General features: G+C 43.3%; 1 protein-coding gene across 2 annotated transcripts; it reads left to right on the top strand.

Annotated features, from left to right (window-relative positions):
• Positions 1-684: 684 nt before the first annotated feature.
• Positions 685-20,035, top strand: LOC135462921 (FMRFamide peptide receptor frpr-18-like). 2 transcript variants are annotated; one of them, XM_064740232.1, is made up of 4 exons: positions 685-1,662; positions 13,230-13,314; positions 13,744-14,171; positions 18,206-20,035. In XM_064740232.1, exons 3-4 carry the CDS (start codon positions 14,126-14,128, stop codon positions 19,231-19,233), a joined length of 1,074 nt encoding a protein of 357 aa, XP_064596302.1. In that variant the 5' UTR covers positions 685-1,662; positions 13,230-13,314; positions 13,744-14,125; the 3' UTR covers positions 19,234-20,035. The 2 variants fall into 2 exon arrangements, with proteins under 2 accessions (XP_064596302.1, XP_064596303.1); XM_064740233.1 differs by lacking the exon at positions 685-1,662 and adding an exon at positions 12,273-12,330.
• Positions 20,036-20,440: the final 405 nt, after the last annotated feature.

Genomic DNA, 20,440 nt, shown 5'->3' with positions numbered 1-20,440 from the left:
TCTGCAGAGGACACACAGCGTCCCACCTCCTAACTTTCCGGCGCTCTTCCCGAGATACACTGTGTTCATTTGTTAGGCTGTCAAATGTGACAGTCTGCAGAGGAACACAGCGTCGCACCTCGTAAATTTCCGGCACTCTTCCGGAGAAACACTCTGTTCATGTGTTAAAGTGTCCAGTGTGACAGTGTGCAGAGGACACACAGCGTCGCACTTCGTAACTTTCCGGCAATCTTCCGGATGAAGCAGCATCTCAGCTTGCCGTGTTTGTCCATTTCGGTAGTGTAAAAATTTCAAAGGGCGTGTTATGGTTTTACGGTTTGTCGCTAAAGAAAGCGCTCTGCTGGAGTTTGTTTTCTTAGACATTCGAGGATAATTCGAGGAACCAAAATAGCCACTAGCAGGCCTTGGGGTTTTTTGCCTGGAACTTTCCTGTGGTGCAATTGTTTTATTTTTTCAAATAAGTAATAGTATACTTCTTTCGTCAAAAACAGTTGTGTTGCGTACATCAAGCTGTTTTCATATTAAAATGTTTAATCATTTACATGTTGGACAAAAGAGTGGGGCATGTCTAGAAACAATGAGGATGGTCTCAGTCTCTGCTATCTACCAATCAGATCTGACAAGGCAGCTTGTATGCGACTAAGCGATCAGACGCTTTCATAGGCCTATCATATTGATTCGCTGTTCTATGTTAATACACTGGCTGACACAACACCGGGGTGCCTTAAGACAGCGTCTCAGAGCCGCTTCCTCATATGTGGCTTTCACTTCTCACACATCCGTGTCTTAACCTGAAACTCTTCACACAGAGAGTAGGACCAAAACTTCCATCATTGCACCTGCTCGACCAAAGTTCTCCAAGATATTTTCCCAGAACAAGTAGCAATCTGAAGCATTTGTTGCGTAGATGACGGCGTGTGGAGCTTCGTGAGAATAGGAAGAACTGTAGTAAGAAGACGGGATGAGTTGAGTGATTTGGGCTCGTGTGAACAGAACTGTTGACATCACCTTGAACTGGTGGCGTCGTGCTGGGTCCGCCGCCATAGCGATGAAGCCAACATGACTTGGTTTTCTCAAGCAACACAGGGTTATATATGGATTGTGTATTGTATTGTAGGCTGATGTTCTTTGGATATTTTTCACCCAGAAAAAAACAATCCAAGCTGCAGAAAAAGTGTTGTCTAAATAGGAGGGATTCCGTGACGAGAGTTTGGGCTGACAAAATTCATTTGTTCGGACTTATGTTTAGTCAAAGTGAAAGCGACGATGAGAGAGTATTGGTGTGTAAACAACCGGAAATGCGGATATTTCTCAAACAGTCCGAAAATACTGGCCAGAGTACTACTGTGTCTAGATGCTACAAAGCTTTCTAATTTAGTACTGTTTAGTGTGATATGAGGACAGCGACCGAATCTGATGTAAGCTAGTGAATCGGTGTAAGTCACACCTATGTCCGGATAATAAACCCTCGATTGGTACGAGCCAACTATTAAGACATCGTGTAAAACGCAGTCATACCATTGTTCGGATGACAACCGCCCTATCAGCATCTCCTCAGGATTAACACCCTCTCACGCACTGTTCTCCAGTGCCCATATGGTGTCGCAAGAATTTTCAGGACATTCTGAGGGAAAACACAAGGAACGAGCAAAACAATTTATGGTAAGTTTAATGTTTGCTTGTCAAAATGAGTTGTCATACACTAGAATTCGACTGACGTACATACGTGTCTAATGGACGATAATTCACCGTTTTCCTGATCGGACGTGTTATTAGGATTGCAAGCTTTCGGGCAAATTCCACAGCACATAATTAGGGTTTAGAAAGGCCATTTGCCTGCCGGACGTTGTACGGACAGGACGTTGTCCCCACCCTTACACTTTACACTTTGATACACCTAACCCTGATTACCCATGCCTGATGCTAACCCCGAGGTAAGTGAAGTCTTCAAGCTCGATTTTTTCATCGATTTTTCTTTCAGGAAAATTAGTTTAATTATCATATGTTGAGGAAAGTGAGTTTGACACAGATGATATAATTTTTTATTGACATCTGACATTTAACAGTTTTTTTTGTTTTATTTTACGACCGAACGTACTCTTGATGTAATATACACATTGGTCAGTTATGATGATGTCATTAACAAAGCACGTGTCGGAGAGTCTGCTTCGTATTTCTCCCACTTTTTTGTCTCCCGCCTAATGCTCTTGATATTATTTTTATAATATCCACCAAGCATGTAGCCATTTTAAACAGCAAGTCCCTAGGTTGAATAATTTTATTCAGTAACCTTGACCACAGCACTGAGAAGAGGTAATAACGACTGCATGCGGGGAAGTTGAAATTTGACGTTACACTCTGGTTTCCGGTTGTCGCTCTGCTAACCAGCTTGACATTATTCCCCCAGTGCCATATTAAGTGACCTCGATCCTTAATGTCGGTTGAATATCAACATGTCTTCGTCTCTATTTCTATTACACGTCCTAGTATGCAACTAGAAAAGCTAAGACTTTGTTGTATATATGGGAAGGAGAGCGGGAAATGTGTGCAGGAAAGATGTGCACGAAAGGTTTACACTAATGGTGTGCCGAAAAGGTGTGCAGGAAATGTGTGCACTAAAGGTGTGAAGAAAAGGTGTACAGGAAATGTGTGCGGGAAAGATATATATGCTGGAAAGGTTTGCACTAAAGCTGTGCCGATAAGGTGTGCAGGAAAAGATATATATAATATATATTATATATAAAGATATATAGGCAGGAAAGATTTCCACTAAAGGATATCGAAAAAGTGTACAGGAAAGGTGTGTGGGAAATTTGTGTGGGAAAGATGAGCAGTAAAGGCGTGAAAGAAAGATGTGCAGAAAAGGCGTGCACTAAAGTTGTGCAGAAAAGGTATGCAGGAAAAGTATGCAGGAAATGTGTCCAGGAAAGATGAGCAGTAAGGCCGTGAAAAAAGATGTGCAGGAAAGGTGTGCACTAAATGTGTGCAGGAAATGTGCGCAGGAAAGATATGCACGAAAGGTGTATAGGAAAAATGTGCGGGAAATGTTTGCGGGAGAGATGAGCCGTTAAGCCGTGAAAGAAAGATGTACAGGAAAGGTGTGCACTAAAGATGTGTAGGAAAGATATGCAGGAAATGTGTGGTCACCAAAAGTGCGCAGGAAATGTGTGAAGGAAATATATGCAGGAAAGGCGTACAGGAAAAGTGTGCGGGAAATATGGGAAGTAAAGGTGTGTAAGAAAAATGTGCAGGAAAGATGTGCACGAAAGGTGTGGGGTAGAGATGAGCAGTAAAAGATATGCACTAAACGTGTGCAGGAAATGTTTGCAGGAAGGATGAGCAGTAAAGCCGTGAAAGAAAGATGTGCAGGAAAGATGTGCAAGAAAGATGGGCGATAAAGGTGTGCAGGAAATGTGTGCAGGAAAGATGTGTAGGAAAGGTGTGCAGTAAAGGTGTGCAGAAAATGTGTGCGGGAAATATGAGTAGTAAAGTTGTGAAAGAAAAGTGTGCAGGAAATGTTTATGCGCAAGGTGTGCAGAGAACGTTTTCATGTCAGTGGAAGGCCACGAATCTGGAAAGGCTGGTATTTAAAGCTTGTCATTTGGGCCATGAATTGTCATGAGTCATTCCGGAGAAGTTACTGTTTTGGGCCTTGGTTGGCATGAATCAATTCCGATAAGCTTGTATTTTGGGCTGTTTATGGTCATGAGTCAAACCATTGAAGCTAGTGTTTTGGGCCGTTTATAGTCATGAGTCAGTCAGGAGAAGCTAGAGGTTGGGCAGTGGATGGTCATGAGTCAGTCCGAAGAAGTTAGTGTTTTGGGTATTGGTTGGGCATGAATCAATCCAGAGAATCTAGTGTTTTAGGCAGTGGATTTTCATGAGACAATCCAGAGAAGCTTGTATTTTGGGCCGTGGATTGCCATAAGTCCTTCCGCAGAAGCCAGTGCTTTGGGCCCTGGATTGCCATGAATCTATCCCGAGAAGCTGGGTGTCTGTACTTGACTGGATTGTTAGCAAATATGTACTCACTGAGAACCAACTAACATCGCTGATTTTTTGTTTAATCGTCTATTTCCTCTTCTTAGGTGCGTTGTAGCCTTGAATCTAACGGCGTATTAAAATACCTACACACCATTTCGAGTGGCTATATCAGTGTGTTAGACCATCCCTAAAGTAGATACAAACTGCATTAACTGGGTCACTTGTGTGCTGTCGATGACGTCATCGCAGTCATGATTTATAGAACGTTAAGTAACATGAAACCTTAAACGTGAAATAGCACGATAGAAAAAGATGACTTAACCAGGCTGCATATAACGCGACGCAAATCACTATCGTTCTTACGCAAAACGTGATGTAGGCATAATGCAATACATAAAACGTGATGTAGGCCCAATACAATATATAAAACGTGATGTAGGCCTGATGCAATACACAAAATAAGATGTATATATAAGCATCATGTCCGACATTCGTATACCATTCGTAGTCCGTAAAGGGCAGTCCAAATCGATAATCGCAAGATCCATTTCCAAAATAACGTTTAACACTTACCCCCAAAGACAAAGGTTTGTAAGAAATTATACAAATAGGAAATAAAGCTTGTAACACACAAGAGAGAAGCGGTCATCAATTTCCAATGATGCCGGGCAGGCAGTGGATATTCCTGGCATGAATTCCATATCAAAGTTCAAATTCGTAGTCCATCAATGACTTCCGCATCAAATAACAATTAAACAAGGTATCTCACCCGCGCTTTGACTGCAACTGTTCATAAAGGCATCATGTAGATGTAATGAGCATAGCAGCCTTTACGGCCCCTAGCACCAGGTTAAGCGGTATTAGATACAGTTCGAAAATGACGAGCATTATAGACCTTAACCGAACAGATTGTGATTCAAAAGTAACGGACGATTACGTCTTTCCCGTTAATATGTAAGGATCTCATACTACAAGAGGCGCCATCTATGATGTTACAAATGACACGCTGGTGTGTATAAAAGCTATCTATAGGACAGACGGTTACACTCGGCAACCAACGCCGTCTATGTTGTTAAATACCATGTGCACGATAGATATGCACATAAGGATAACAGCGTCGTCTATGTGGTTGATCACAATGCAGATCTCCGGAGATCCTGAACGCTCTGCTCATACCTGCCAACGAGAGTATTATATTCATTGTAAAATTTGAGAAGCTTCGAATGAAGGCCTTTGATGGAGTATCCTTGACAAACTAGTTTTTGAACTAACAGCTTGTGACGCAGATTAAAGCCATGACAATTTACGCAATATCTGACAAATGCTACAAGACGAGATATGTATACGCTATATGAAGGACACTTTGGTATATTGCTATCTAAATAAGGATAATTTACAATATCAAAATGAAATTATCCCTTTTGTCGTAAAGGCGGCTTGAAAGGAGACCTTGTTCGTCTTTATACAGATATAGATCCAAATAAGATGTACCATCAGGACTATCTGTTGTCTCCTTTAAACCCAATGAAAGCGGATAGATTTCCTTCACTGCTTCAGCAATATGGAGGTTATTTAACGCCAGTAGATCATAGGCCCATAGATCATTGTAGGCCCAATGCAATACATTGTAAAAGAAAGATTTGCAGGAAAAATGTACATGAAAGGTGATGGTCAAGAGTCAGTCTGGGGAAGCTAGTGTTTTGAGCCCAGGACGCTCACAACTCAATCCGGAGAAGCTAGTGTTTTGGGTCTTGGTCTTATACAATACATAAAACGTGAAGGAATGTACAATGTAATACGCAATACGCAAAACTGGCGAGAGGCTGCGTTCTGAGGAGACCGCACAGATTTAGAATAACTGACACTAACACATCTCTTAAACCTCATCAATCTCAAAACATTGCACTTGAGTAAATACACAGTGAAGTAATCCGCTGTAATTCCCGATCATCTCCTTGAACACGCTACGCTGTGAGCTGAGAGTGATGTTCATAACAGATGAATGATCAGAACAAAGTCAGTCTTAAGTCGTCTTCTGGCTGAGAATAGTAAACCCACGCCCAATGTTCTATCGTGTGATGACGGTGAGAGCCAGGCTAAGAGTTTATTATGTGCAAACTCATTTATATCTCTCTGACAGCGATCGGGAAATGAGCACAATTGTATAGCCGGTATCTTACGGTTTGCGGCTACTCCTTTCCTATCCATTATCATCATCAAGGAAAGCAAACTCGCTCTGATCCGATTCCACCACGCCATTATCTTCCCTTTCCCATTTTTCTTACATTTACATGTATTTCTGGTAAAAGTGAGAAAAGCACTGTTCTGTGGTCTGTGATACAGCATCGTGATTCGCAACTAAACACGAGCCGAACATCCCTAAGGCAACCAAGTACAGTAACGATTAAGGAAGCAGATAAATATGATGTGTAGCTGCGAATTGTGACAAGTATCTGAAGGACATGAACGTGTCGGTGTGTCACTGGAGTCGGCGTGTCACTGGAGTCGGCGTGTCACGAGTCGGCTAGTCACTGGTGTCGGCTAGTCACTGGAGTCGCTAGTCACTGGTGTCGGCGTGTCACTGGAGTCTGCGTGTCACGAGTCGGCTAGTCACTGGCGTCGGCTAGTCACTGGTGTCGGCTAGTCACTGGAGTCGGCGTGTCACTGGAGTCTGCGTGTCACAAGTCGGCTAGTCACTGGCGTCGGCTAGTCACTGGTGTCGGTTAGTCACTGGAGTCGCTAGTCACTGGAGTCGGCTAGACACTGGAATCGGCTAGTCAATGGGCTTTGCTGCTCACTGGAGTCGGCTAGTCACGGATGTCGGTTATTCACTCCTGTCGGCTAGTCACTGGTTTTGGCTAGTCACTGGTGTTGGCTAGTTACTGGAGTCGGTTAATCACTGGTGTTGGCTAGTCACTTAATTGCTTCGGCTAGTCACTGGTGTCGGCTAGTCACTGGTGTCGGCTAGTCACTGGAGTCAGCTAGTCACTGGTGTCGGCTAGTCACTGGTGTTGGCTAGTTACTAGAGTCGGTAGAGTACTAGCTAGTCGGTTAATCACTGGTGTTAGCTAGTCACTTAATTGTTTCGGCTAGTCACTGGTGTCAGCTAGTCACTGATGTTGGCTAGTCACTGGAGTCGGCTAGTCACTGGTGTCGTCTAGTCAATGGTGTCGTCTAGTCAATGGAGTCGGCTAGTCACTGTAGTCGACTGGTCACTGGTATAGTCACTGGTGTCGGCCAATCACTGTTGTCGGGTATTGAATGAGGTCGGATAGTCACTGGAGTCGAATTGTCACTGTATTGGGATTGTCAAAAGAAACGGAATGTCACTACAGTCGGGTTTTTACTGGAGTGTGGTTATCTCTGGAAAATATTTGGTAACGGAGTCGGATTGCTACTGGAGTCGAATCGTCATTGGGATAGGTTTGTCACTGAAAATAGCGGTGACTTAATTTAGTGATTAAATAGTGCAAACTACTCAGACACTGTAACTAAGGTCATACTTGAAAGGGTCATGTATTACTCCTGAATAGAGCACTAGTGCGGCACCCGCAGGTCTCTGTTAGACCTCCCTCTTGTTAAGGCCAGAGGCGGTCTGGGTATTGGTTAGACACGTAACTACCACTGGATGACCAGCTTCTCGTTGCCTCCAGGGGCCGTGAACTCTTGCTTGCTTCATATAGCCGACGAGTCAACAGACCATGTGCATGACGTAGTTGTAACAAGGCGGATGAGGGATGTCTTGTTTGTTTACTCCGCTAATGGCGTAAATGTATCGCCAACAACTCACCATTTTAACGCGGGGTAATGGAAAAATGAACAGCTGCGACAATGAGCGAACTTCTTTTATGATGAAAGACAACGGAGAGTTCATGAAGAATGAAGCTGCGAGCCAGACAGCCGTGCCTAGTTAAATGGGAAAAAGCACATGCAGAAGAATTAGTTCTTACACTAAATCACTGTACATTTTCTGCCACGTCACTAATTCAAAGTAAAGGTGAAAAACGGACAAAATTATCCTAAAGTCAGCATAAAGTTTGCAACTATATGCACATAAAACAGTACATAGGGAACAGCTATCACAGAAAAGTGTGTAAAAAATTCTATAAAGTTATGAAAGCGGAGAAGATGAAGTTCCGCACTGGGGGTATGGCTCTGACGGGCAATTAACTCCGAGTAGCCACGTTGTGGAAGCCCTTATGAACTTGGCCAGTCACTAGCACTGAAAGCGTCACGTGATGATTAGCTGTCACGTCATAAATTCTCTTATCTCTCGATTGTCAGTATCGCTGCAATGAACTGGATTTTAGTTTAAGTGTTATACTGACGCACTTTAAACCACATATTTATATGGAGGGAACTGGTAACGGCTACCTGTGTCACAATGCGTACATATTGAGCATGATACTGTAGTAACTTGTCATGGTGAGCTGGCCAGAAAATCGCCTCGGGAGAATCACTGCGTGAAGAAAAATGTTATAACTATGCATTATTTTTCTTAAAGGAAGTCAGGTTTATTTCGAAAACAATATCCCAAAATCGAAATAAAAGGGTTTGTTATCAATTAGAAAGTCCTGCTATGTTCGATAAATTTGCTGCAGTTGGTACAGTTCTTACACCCATGCAGGACGAGGACGAACAGGGTTACTAAAAAATATTATCTTTAGGCAGCATTGTTTCAAGCCCTGTGCGGGCGTTGGATAGGCTGTATCAATGCTTTTCCACTATGTACGGGCGTTCGATAGTCTGCATTAACGGTTTCACACAATGTATGGACGTTAGATGGTCTGTGTGAATGGTTTCATACAAATACGGACGATCATTGGTCTGTATGAATGGTTTTCCACGATGTACGGCGATGGTCTGTATGATTGGTGCCACGCCATGTATGGACGGTCGATGGTCTATATGATTGGTTTCACACCAGTACGGACGGGCGATGGTATGTATGATTGGTTGCACGCCATGTACGGACGGTCAGTGGTATGTATGATTGGTTTCACAACAATAGGGATAATTAGTGGTCTGTGTGAATGATTTCACGCCATGTACGCCCTGTTGATGGTCTGTATTAACGGTTTTCCACTACGTACGGACAATCGATTGTCCGTATGATTAGTTTCACGCCATGTACGGACGGTCAATGGTCTGTGTGAATGGTTTCAAAGCATGTACGTAAGGTCGATAGTCTGTATGATTGGTTTAACACCTTCACCGACGATCAGTGGTCTGTATGAATGGTTTCACACTATGTACGGATGGATTTTGTAGGCAGTCGTTTACTCAAATAGGCTTTTGTGGGTTGTCATTTGCTCCGATAGGCTTTGGTGGGCTGCTATGGGCCCAAGGGTGTGTTCTTTTTTATCATGGCCTGTGGTGGACGACTGATGTAGCTTGTTATGAAATTAAATCGATTTCGTTTGACAGGTAAATTATGCAAAAAGTGAATAAACAGACTTTTGCTAGAAACTAGACAGGGATGCCAGATAATTTTTAACTTTGTGTTTTATCTTGAGGACGTCTTCTGAGGCATTGACGAAGAACTGAACATAGCCTATTAGAACCAAATCAATAAATGTTGAATTCCTTTGGCCGATTGTTTGTACAAAGGTCACGACTGGCCTTTTGCTGCCCTCAAGTTCCATTTAAATCAAAAAAATACCAAATTGTGAACAATCTGAATGTGTGATTCAGACGCCGTCATCCGTCTCCTGTAGAATATTTAATGCTCTTGGGGCAGAACCTTTTAGGACTAAAGCAAATGTGACTCGTAAGAAGCTAGAGGTTATTCCTTCAGCAAAAAAACAGCCACGTTGAGAAACAGGGCCGAGGTCATAATCTTATAGCTTAAAGCCATGGTGGGTCCAAAGAAAAATTCGTTTGCCCTCACTTTTGTCTGAGGGAATCCCAATTGAATGGCTAAATCGCGTGCCTCTCCCGTCAGTTTTGGTGTTGACAGGTTACAGTTAGTCTGTAATGATGGAGATATATGAAGCAGGCCAGCGTTAAAACCAGCAACGGGAAACGCAAGTCAACGTGCACTTGATGCTCAAATAACACTGGTACAGTACAGGAATAATGTAGGCACTACACTGGTACATGCATGATGCTGGCACTACACTGGTACATGCATGATGCTGGCACTAAACTGGTACATGCATGATGCTGGTACAATACAGAAATGATATATGCACGACATTGGTACGTGCATGATACTGGTACAATAATGGCATGATGTTTGCACTACAGCGGTACAGTACTGACATGATGACGGCATGGTACTGGTACAACAGTGACCTGATGTTGATGTGAAGCTGAAATATCTGTAATACTGACGTGATGCCGTTGTGACACTGACATAAAGCTGGCGTGACGATGACATAAAGCTGCCGAAACGATGACATAAATCTGACATGACACTGATATAAGGCTGGTGTTACACTGACATAAATCTGGCGTGACACTGGCATAGAGCTAGCGTAACGATGACATAAAGCTGCCGAGACGATGAAATAAGACTGGCGTGACACTGACATAAAGCTGGCGCAAAATGACACTGATATGACACTGACATGACACTGATATGATACTGGTATGACACTTGTATGACAGTAATATGGTTGACACTGATATGATACTGGTATGACACGCACATGACACTGATATGACACTGATATGGCACTGGTATGACACTAGTATGACACTGGCATGACACTGGTTCGGCACTGGCAAGACACGGATATGACACTGGCATGCCACTAGTATGGCATTGGCACTTTGGCACTGGCATGACACCTATATGATACTGCCATGACACTGGCATGACACTCGTGCGGCACTGGTATGACACCGGTATGACACTTACATGACACTGATAAGACACTGGCATTACATTGATATGGCACTGGCATGACACTGACATGACACTTGCATGACATTGGCACTGACATGACACCGATATGACACTGGCATGACATTGGTATAGCACTGGCATGACACATGTTGACACCGGTGTGACACTGGCATGACACTGGCATGACACTTGTATGCCATTGGTATAACACTGGCATGCCACAGGTATAACACGGATATGGCACTGGTATTACACCAGTGTGACAATGGTATGACACTGACATGACACTGGCATGGCGCTGGCATGACAACTGTATGACACTGACATCACACTGCCATAAAACTAGCATGACACTGGTACGACACTGCCGTGACACCGGCATGACACTCGCATGACACTGGTAGGAAACTGGCGTGACACCGGTGTGACACTGGTATGGCACTGAAATGACACTTGTATGACATTGGCTTGACACTGATATGGCACTGGCATGACACTGGTATGCCGATTGCATGACACTGGTATGGCACTGGCATGACACTAGCATGACTCTCGTACGACACTGGCGTGACCCCGGTATGACACTGAAATGACAAGGGCATGACAGTGGTATTGACTTGACACTGATATGGCACTGGCATGACACTGGCATGACATCGACATGACACTGATATGACATTTATATGACACTGACATGACACTGGAATGACAAGGGCATGACACTGGTGTGACGCTGGCATAAAGCTGGCATAAAGCGTGTATACAGTTCACACAATATAATGCTGGAATATTCGATATCACCTCTTTTGGGGGGAATATTTCATATGCGAAATGGAATCAGTATGGAGAACTGAGCCCAATATCGCAGTCGCTTCTATGGTGACATACCAATAACAACACCTTAGTAACTCTGTTTATATACTGTAAAAAAGGCCATACATGTTTGGCTTGTTAAGTGCTATACAAAGCTTCTTACCTTTCACCAGAGAAAAATGAACGGCCTTTTGTCTGAGGTAACTCGACTAACTACAGTCGTAGATGACTCAAAGATCTTCTGTTTTACTTCCTTCTGTCACCGATTATTCAACGACCTTGCGCATTCCATAAATAAACGACCTTGCGCCTTAAATTAATCAACAACCTTGCGTCTTGCATTAATCAACAACATTGCTTTCACCTGAGATAAACCAGTTACCTTACCCCTTAGGTAAATCAAAACTCTTGTATTGAACAGTTTGCGAGCAATAACTCTAATGACCTTCTGAGAGCTACTCTCGAGACAGTCTTTTTCCAACTCTCATTGATAACCGCATTTGATTCACACCTGTTTATGTTTATCTATTTGAATGGTGTTGTTTTTTGGTATTTTTTTATACTTATACGACTGTGGTCAGCCTCATGGTGGGAGAAAACCTGCGATAATCCGCGGGCTGCTGATAGACCGTGTACTACCGGAGAATACAGCACGAGCTGCACTCACAGGAACCACACTGGTGAGAGGCACCTTGCTCATTGCACTCACAGGAAACACATCGGTGAGAGGCACCTTGCTTATTGCACTCACAGGAAACACATCGGTGAGAGGCATCTTGCTAATTGCACTCACAGGAACCACACTGGTGAGAGGCCCCTTGCTCATTGCACTCACAGGAAACACATCGGTGAGAGGCACCTTGCTTATTGCACTCACAGGAAACACATTTGTGAGAGACACCTTGCCCATTGCACTCACAGGAAACACATTGGTGAGAGGCACCTTGCTCAGTGCACTCATAAGAACCACATTGGTGAGAGGCACCTTGCCCATTGCACTCACAGGAAACATATTGGTGAGAGGCACCTTGCTCATTGCACTCACAGGAATCACATTGGTGAGAGGCACCTTGCTCATTGCACTCACAGGAAACATATTGGTGAGAGGCACCTTGATCATTGCGTTGCGCTGGCACGCTGATAACATCGGCATGGGAGGCCCCTGTTATTTTTGGTTTAGCTGTTAGAGTGTTACCTGTTGACTGTCATCCGGCTCCTTAAGCACAGCCTAATACACTTGACAGACGCCCCTGTGGGTGACAGGCGTCACATTACTCGCTGCTTGCTGATGTTCTTTACACTGATAACCTAATTATTTCAAAACCTTGCAAACGAATGAAATCTCCCCTGCAGGGTACAGGAGCAGGGGTGGTAGAGAGAAGCAGGGGAGAGAGGCATGGGAGAGGGGGGCATGGGAGAGGGGGGCATGGGAGAGGGGCATGGGGAGAAGGGCAGGGGCATGGGCAGGATAATTAGTAGTGATTGTAGAAAATTGTCGATTTTTATAATGCCTGGTGCCCTGAACACGGCCACGTGGTCTTATTAACACAACCTACTAATTACAGGTGGATTGTTTCAGATGCCTTCCGCCCAGGTGCTGTGGGCCAGGTGTTCTCGCTACTCATCCATCATGCTGAGAGGGAGCCGGATAATCTGGCCTTAAGGTTAGTATAACTATAATCTATAAGCGGCGATCTTTTCACGGGGTTATCTTTGTGAGGAATTTAAGTCATAGCCCTTCACCATAGTTTCCTATCGTTTTATTTCTTTAACTCTGAGACATCTATAAAGAAAGTTATAAGAGGTTTAGCAATACAATGTGAACTATTCTTTAGTTTGACGTTAAACTTATTCGGCGTTTTAAACCTCAGTGTTCTTTCTTCAAGTATCTCAACGCTTGTCTGTCCTTCTTTATATTTTTGTGACATTACCCAGTAACCTTTTACTTGTAAATTGATTTTAAAGTTTAAATCAAAGTATCCATCTGTGTCACACAATTGGGGTGTTTATTTTAAACAAACCATTTGCGCTGATACCTCAGCTCTGGTGAGTGACATTTGCTCATCATTCTCTCTACTGGGTTTTCTTTACAGCACGATCGTGGCGTGAGTGATAGTTCCTGTGATATCCACACTACCTTAGCCTGTTGAATGAAGACTAGATTGAGTTTTGTACTATTAGGAATTCCATGTACGTACAGGACACTATTGTTTTGATTGGCTAAGTTATTAAGTCGCTGTTCGCGCAGACTAATTGGACACGCGGCGCGTGTTTGGATTGGTGCTCAGTCAGTGTGCCCGAGGAGAGCTAGGGAAACATCAGAGAGGGATATTCGATATCTTCTTGTCGTCACAGACATCTGATCTCCGTGTTTAGATAGTGTCATGGAATTCTTCTAAACACCTGGATCTCTTCGGGGAATTCTCTCCGCATTCACCTTAACCTCTGATCGTCACGTGACCAGATCCCGATAAGATGGACGGAGGCTGTATTACTTCGACCAATACGTCCAATTGCTCAGGTAAGCCATGGCGTCTTGTAAACGTTTACACGGCCGACAAACATGTGTAATTGTTCAGGTAAGCCATGGCGTCTTGTAAATTTAACACACTCGACCAACACGTGTGATTGTTCAGGTAGGCCATGGCGTCTTGTAAATTTAACACACTCGACCAACACGTAATATTGCTCAGGTAAGCCATGGCGTCTGGTAAACGTTTTCACTACCGAAAAACACGTGTGATTGTTCAGGTAAGCCATGGTGTCTTGTAAATTTAACACACTCGACCAACACGTAATATTGCTCCGGTAAACCATGGCGTCTTGTAAACGTTTACACGAACGACAAACACGTGTAATTGTTCAGGTAAGCCATGGCGTCTTGTAAAGTTTACACAGCCGACCAACACGTCCAATTGTTCAGGTAAACCATGGGGTTTGTAAACTTTAGACAGCCGTCCAACGTCCAATTGCTCAGGTAAACCATGACCTCTTGTCCAATTGCTTTGGTAAGCCATGGCATCTTGTAAATTTTACACTGCCGACCAACACGTTCAACTGTTCAAGTAAACCATGGCGTCTTGTAAATTATACAGAGCCGACCAACCCCAAGCGTACATCGTCGTGACAAATGTACACAGGCGTACATCGTCGTGATACATGTACACAGGCGTACATTGCCGTAATACATGTACACAAGCGTACATCGTCGTGGCACATGTACACAAGCCCATATCGTCATGATACATGTACACACGCGTACATCGTCGTGACACATGTACACTAGCGTACATCGTCGTGATATATGTACACAGGCGTACATAGTCGTGACATATTTACACAAGCGTACATCGTCCTGATACATGTACACAGGCGTACATCGTCGTGATACATGTACACATGCGTACATCGTCATGGTATATGTACACAAGCGTACATCGTCGTGATACATGTAGACAGGCGTACATTGCCGTGATACTTGTGCACAAGCGTACATCGCCGTGACACATTTACACGAGCGTACATCGTCGTGATACATGTACACAAACCTACACAGTCGTCATACATGTAGCCGGTGACATGAACTCAACACGTTTTCACCTGCAATAATGTCCAGTATTTATAGTTGGATGAAAGTGTAGTGCCCGAGATAAGATACCGGTATATATAGCAACTGATCAAGTGTCCAACCTGTAAACGTGGACAAGAAAACTGTCATTAAAACAACCAAGCATTTAATCCATTAACTACCCACCCATGCACACCCACACCCTAAGCAATCAATCATGCAATCAAACAACCAGCCAACAACACAACCAGCCAACCCAACCATATCACCGACCAACAAGGCCGACCGTCAACCAACGACATAAACAACCATCCAAAGTGCATTATCCGATCAACGTACCATCCAAACTGACCATCCAGTCAAACATGCATCCAAATCGACCATTAAATTAAGTAACCATTCAACCCTACAACCCCATCAACCAACCACCCAAACCTACCACCCCATCAACCAACCACCCAAACCTACCACCCCATCAACCAACTATAAAAATCTACCATCTCATCAACCAACCATAAAAACCTACCACCCCATCAACCAACCATAAAAATCTACCATCCCATCAAGCAACAATAAGAAACCTACCATCCCATCAAAAAACCATATAAACCTACCATCCAATTAACCAACCATCCAAAACCTACGACCCCAACAACCAACCATAAAAATCAACCACCCCATCAACTAACCATAAAAATCCACCATCCCATCAACCAACCATAAAAACCTACCATCCCATCAAAAAAACATAAAAACCTACCATCCCATCAAGCAACAATAAAAAACCTACCATCCCATCAAAAAATCATAAAAACCTACCATCCAATTAACCAATCATCCAAACCTACCACCCCATCAACCAACCATAAAAACCTACCACCCCATCAACCAACCACCCAAACCTACCACCCCATCAACCAACCATAATCATCTACCATTCCATCAATCAACCATTAAAAACTTCCATCCCATCAAAAAAACATAATAGTCTACCATCCAATTAACCAATCATCCAAACCTACCACCCCATCAACCAACAATAAAAACCTACAACCCAATTAATCAACCATTTAACCAAACAAACACTCCAATCATAATCTCCAACAGATCAACCAACAAATAATTCAACTGACGACTCAAGCAATAAACTCCAAACCCACTAATTTACTAACGAACACAACCATCTCTCCTTCATACCTATCAAACAATTAACCAAACTAAAAGGCTCCCACAAACTCTCCTACCGACCAAACAAGCAAACAAGCGGCTCAACAAACAACCCACCTAATAACCAACAACTAAACGACGCTCCAAAACTCAAAAAAATAAAACACGAAACAACTAACCACCATATAACACGCCACATAACTGTCATCCAAACTACGCGCATGCGTGAAACAACCAACCAAATAGCCAACAACCAAGCAACACACACCAAATGACAGCACACCGTACCAAACAACTGACCATTAAACCATGGACGAAACAGTCCAGTAAACAAATAACCACCAACCCACGGACCACACAGTCCAGTAAATAACTGACCACCAAACCTCGGACCAAAATGTCCAGTAAACAACTGACCACCAAACCTCGGAAGAAACAGTCCAGTAAACAACTGACCACCTAAACAAGGACCAAACAGTCCAGTGAACAACTGACCACCAAAACTCGGACCAAACTGTCCAGTAAACAAATGACCACCAAAACTCGGACCAAACTGTCCAGTAAACAAATGACCACCAAACCTCGGACCAAACTGTCCAGTAAACAAATGACCACCAAACCACGGACCACACAGTCCAGTAAACAACTGACCACCAAACCTCGGACCAAACTGTCCAGTAAACAAATGACCACCAAACCAAGGACCAAACTGTCCAGTAAACAACTGACCACCTAAACAAGGACCAAACAGTCCAGTGAACAACAGACCACCAAACCTCGGACAAAACTGTCCAGTAAACAACTGACCACCAAACCTCGGACCAAACTGTCCAGTAAACAAATGACCACCAAACCACGGACCAAACTGTCCAGTAAACAAATGACCACCAAACCTCGGACCAAACTGTCCAGTAAACAAATGACCACCAAACCTCGGACCAAACTGTCCAGTAAACAACTGACCACCAAACGTCGGACCAAACTGTCCAGTAAACAAGTGACCACCAAACCACGGACCACACAGTCCAGTAAACAACTGACCACCAGACCACGGACCAAACAGTCATATAAATAACCAACCAACAAACAACGATGCCGGGAAAGGCTGTGCTGTTTTTAGGGTTGATGTTTCAGTTTTACAGAACTTTATATGGCTGAGGTAAGTTTAAAGTACATTTCCGGTTGGCCTTTAATAAGATTTTTCAAATGACCTGTGTTACATAAAATATTTTAAACGATTTTACAGATTGTTTGCCTGTCATTGTGCAAATTAAAGAAAAGAGTTTTCACTAGTGTAAACACTTTAAGGACCAGTGTATACACTTTAGGGACCAGTGTATACACTGCCGTGACCAGTGTATACACTTTAGGGACTAGTGTATACACTTTAGGGACCAGTTTAAATTCTTCAGGGACTAGTGTATACACTTCAGGGGCCAGTGTATAAACTACAGAGACTAGTGCATAGACTCCAGGAACCAGTGTAAACACTTTAGAGACCCGTGTAAACACTTCAGGGACTAGTGTATACTCTTTAGGGACTAGTGTAAACACTTGAGGGACTAGTGTATACACTTTCAGGACTAGTGTGTACACTCCAGGGATTAGTGTATACACTTCAGAGGCCAGTGTATTCTAGTTACCAATATAATGTACCATACATTGTATGTATTAACACAGCCACAGAACGGTACAAGACGCAAAATTTACAATACATTAATTGATTGATAGATTGATGTCTAACCTCACGCGCTTTAACATTTAAGTGTAGTTTAGTTTCACCAGTACGAGATTACGTCTTTGTTTTTTGTTCCTTTCAGACGTCTTGCAGGATTTCCAGGTTGGCATGTCATGGGCCTTATGGACAAAACAAGTGCTCACCCCGATCATTGTGGCAGCAGGAATTGTGGGTAATATCCTTAGTTTCATTGTCATGAGTTCGCGACCATTACGTCACAAGTCGTACAGCTTCTATCTGCGAGCTTTGGCTGTGTTTGACAGTTTAACATTGATCAGCAGGGAGGTTTTGGCAGTAGAGGAGATTCATATTTCCTATGGCAAGCCGAGCATTTACAGTAATTTTGGAGATATATCTTGTAAAACCATGCGATTTGCAGAAAGTGTAAGCTGTTTAATGTCTTCTTGGCTGGTGGCGTTTATGGCCGTGGAGCGTTTTGTAGCCATCTACTTTCCATTGCGGAAGACTTTCTACTGCACGCGAAAGAGAGCTCTCGTCGCCATTGTGTGCTTGTTTAATGCACTGTGTTGCTGTCAATTCTACAATCTGGTGATGTTTGAGCACGCGCGAGGCCATTGTACTGTCAAACGAGAGTACTTCATGCTGTACCTGAACATCTACACCTACTTGTACTTATTGGTGATGATTCTCCTTTTGCCGGTCATGTTGATAGTGTTCTGCAACGGAATGGTTGTGTGTAAACTCTTCCGCTACAGACAAATCCCGTGCAATCACGCAGACAGCGAGAGCGAGAAGACAGCATGGGTGACACAACGACGTCACAAGACTACGTATATGCTGATCACGATTACGTCAGCGTACATCGTCACCGTTCTGCCAATCACGCTGTGCTCCGTCATCATACAGGTGACGATAGAGTCAAAGCCTCGTGCAGAAGCGGAGCGCATATTTATGGCGTTTGAACCTTACAAACACCTTCTCGAAATTTGGTCAGCATTGAACTACAGCGTCAACTTCTTCATTTACATCGTCTCGGGGAAAATGTTTCGGCGAGAACTCAAACATGTTCTGACCAGGCGAACGTCTGGTAACGGCAGTGGCGTAAAGACAAGATCAACGCATCTAAAGGAAGAAATTCAGTTGACATAGTGAATACTAGAGGAGATATTTGTAGTATTTTGTGGTAAATTTGTTATCCATCATGACTACCAACACGAGGGGTAATTTAACGACATGTTTTCGGTCTACTATTTGGTCAACAAGGGTGTAAACAGTTTCTGAACTTTGCCGAGATACAAGTTCAAAACCTACAAGTGATTCCCAAAAATTTAAACTAATCCTGAAAACTTCCAAAAGGTATCTTGTGGTGGAATCCAGCATGGCGTGCTCAGGTAGATGCGTGCCAATGGCGTCACGGGCCTAACCTGTGTATGTCTCAGTGTGTCATGTGTCCAATACGACATAAAGCACATGTCTGTGGAGAATCTAGCTTAGTTATAACGAGCAACCCATGTGTGAATAACCCTGTTAAAATGACCTTGCTGGGTCTCGTTTGGAACATGAATATTTGACAGTAAACAGCGACGCCACTCGGCATTAAGGTCATGTCTTACCCTGTCATCGACTGAAGAGGGTTAAAACAGTATCAGCGATAGACTCAGCACGAATCAGGGGATATACATGGCACTGTTTCTTCAGTAACAGGCCACAAATTGTTCGAAACCAGAACAGAGGTGTTTGTGCTTAACAATTACCAGTCCAACAATAGCTTGTATTTTAGTGACGTAAACTCGAATTGAATTATTTGCCTCCCTGTTGTAAAATTTAAACGATTTGCAGTGGTGATAAGTGTATTTGATAAATAAACACACCACATTTATAGTCTGTCTGATATCTGCCGTCATACTACTTGTAAATGTATAATGATCAAACAAGGATGCATTAGACACTGTCGGGCTGTTTGCTCTCCAGGGAGGGGTAGAGCCTGTTTTTTTTTTTGGGGGGGGGGGGATGACGGGTGAAGGTGATGGGGTGGAAGTGACAGCGTTCTAAACATCATATTAATATATGTACTGATTAAAAACTGATACTGTAATAAAATATTGTTCGTATGCCGTTATAGTAAATCACGTCTTTATGTTTTGTGTCCGTTCTTCATCTTCTGTGCAATGATTTAGTGTGTAATGTCATTGCGGACAGATTGATTTATTTATTTATTTGATTGGTGTTTTATGCCGTACTCAAGAATATTTCACTTCAACGACGGCGGCCAACATTATGGTGGGTGGAAACCGGACACAGCCCGGGGAAACCCACGACCATCCGCAGGTTGCTGACAGATCTTTCCACGTGTACA

This window comes from Liolophura sinensis, chromosome 2, assembly GCF_032854445.1.
Source record: "Liolophura sinensis isolate JHLJ2023 chromosome 2, CUHK_Ljap_v2, whole genome shotgun sequence".
Classification (NCBI taxonomy): Eukaryota; Metazoa; Mollusca; class Polyplacophora; order Chitonida; family Chitonidae; genus Liolophura; species Liolophura sinensis.
The sequence above is the reverse complement of the archived record's forward strand: the minus strand, read 5'-3'. Positions and strand labels throughout refer to the sequence as shown.

Coding starts and splice junctions, on each gene's coding strand:
- LOC135462921 (XM_064740232.1), top strand. CDS start 14,126: ATGGACGGAGGCTGTATTACTTCGACCAATACGTCCAATTGCTCAG. Junction 14,172..18,205: donor CAATACGTCCAATTGCTCAG/GTAAGCCATGGC, acceptor TGTTCCTTTCAG/ACGTCTTGCAGGATTTCCAG.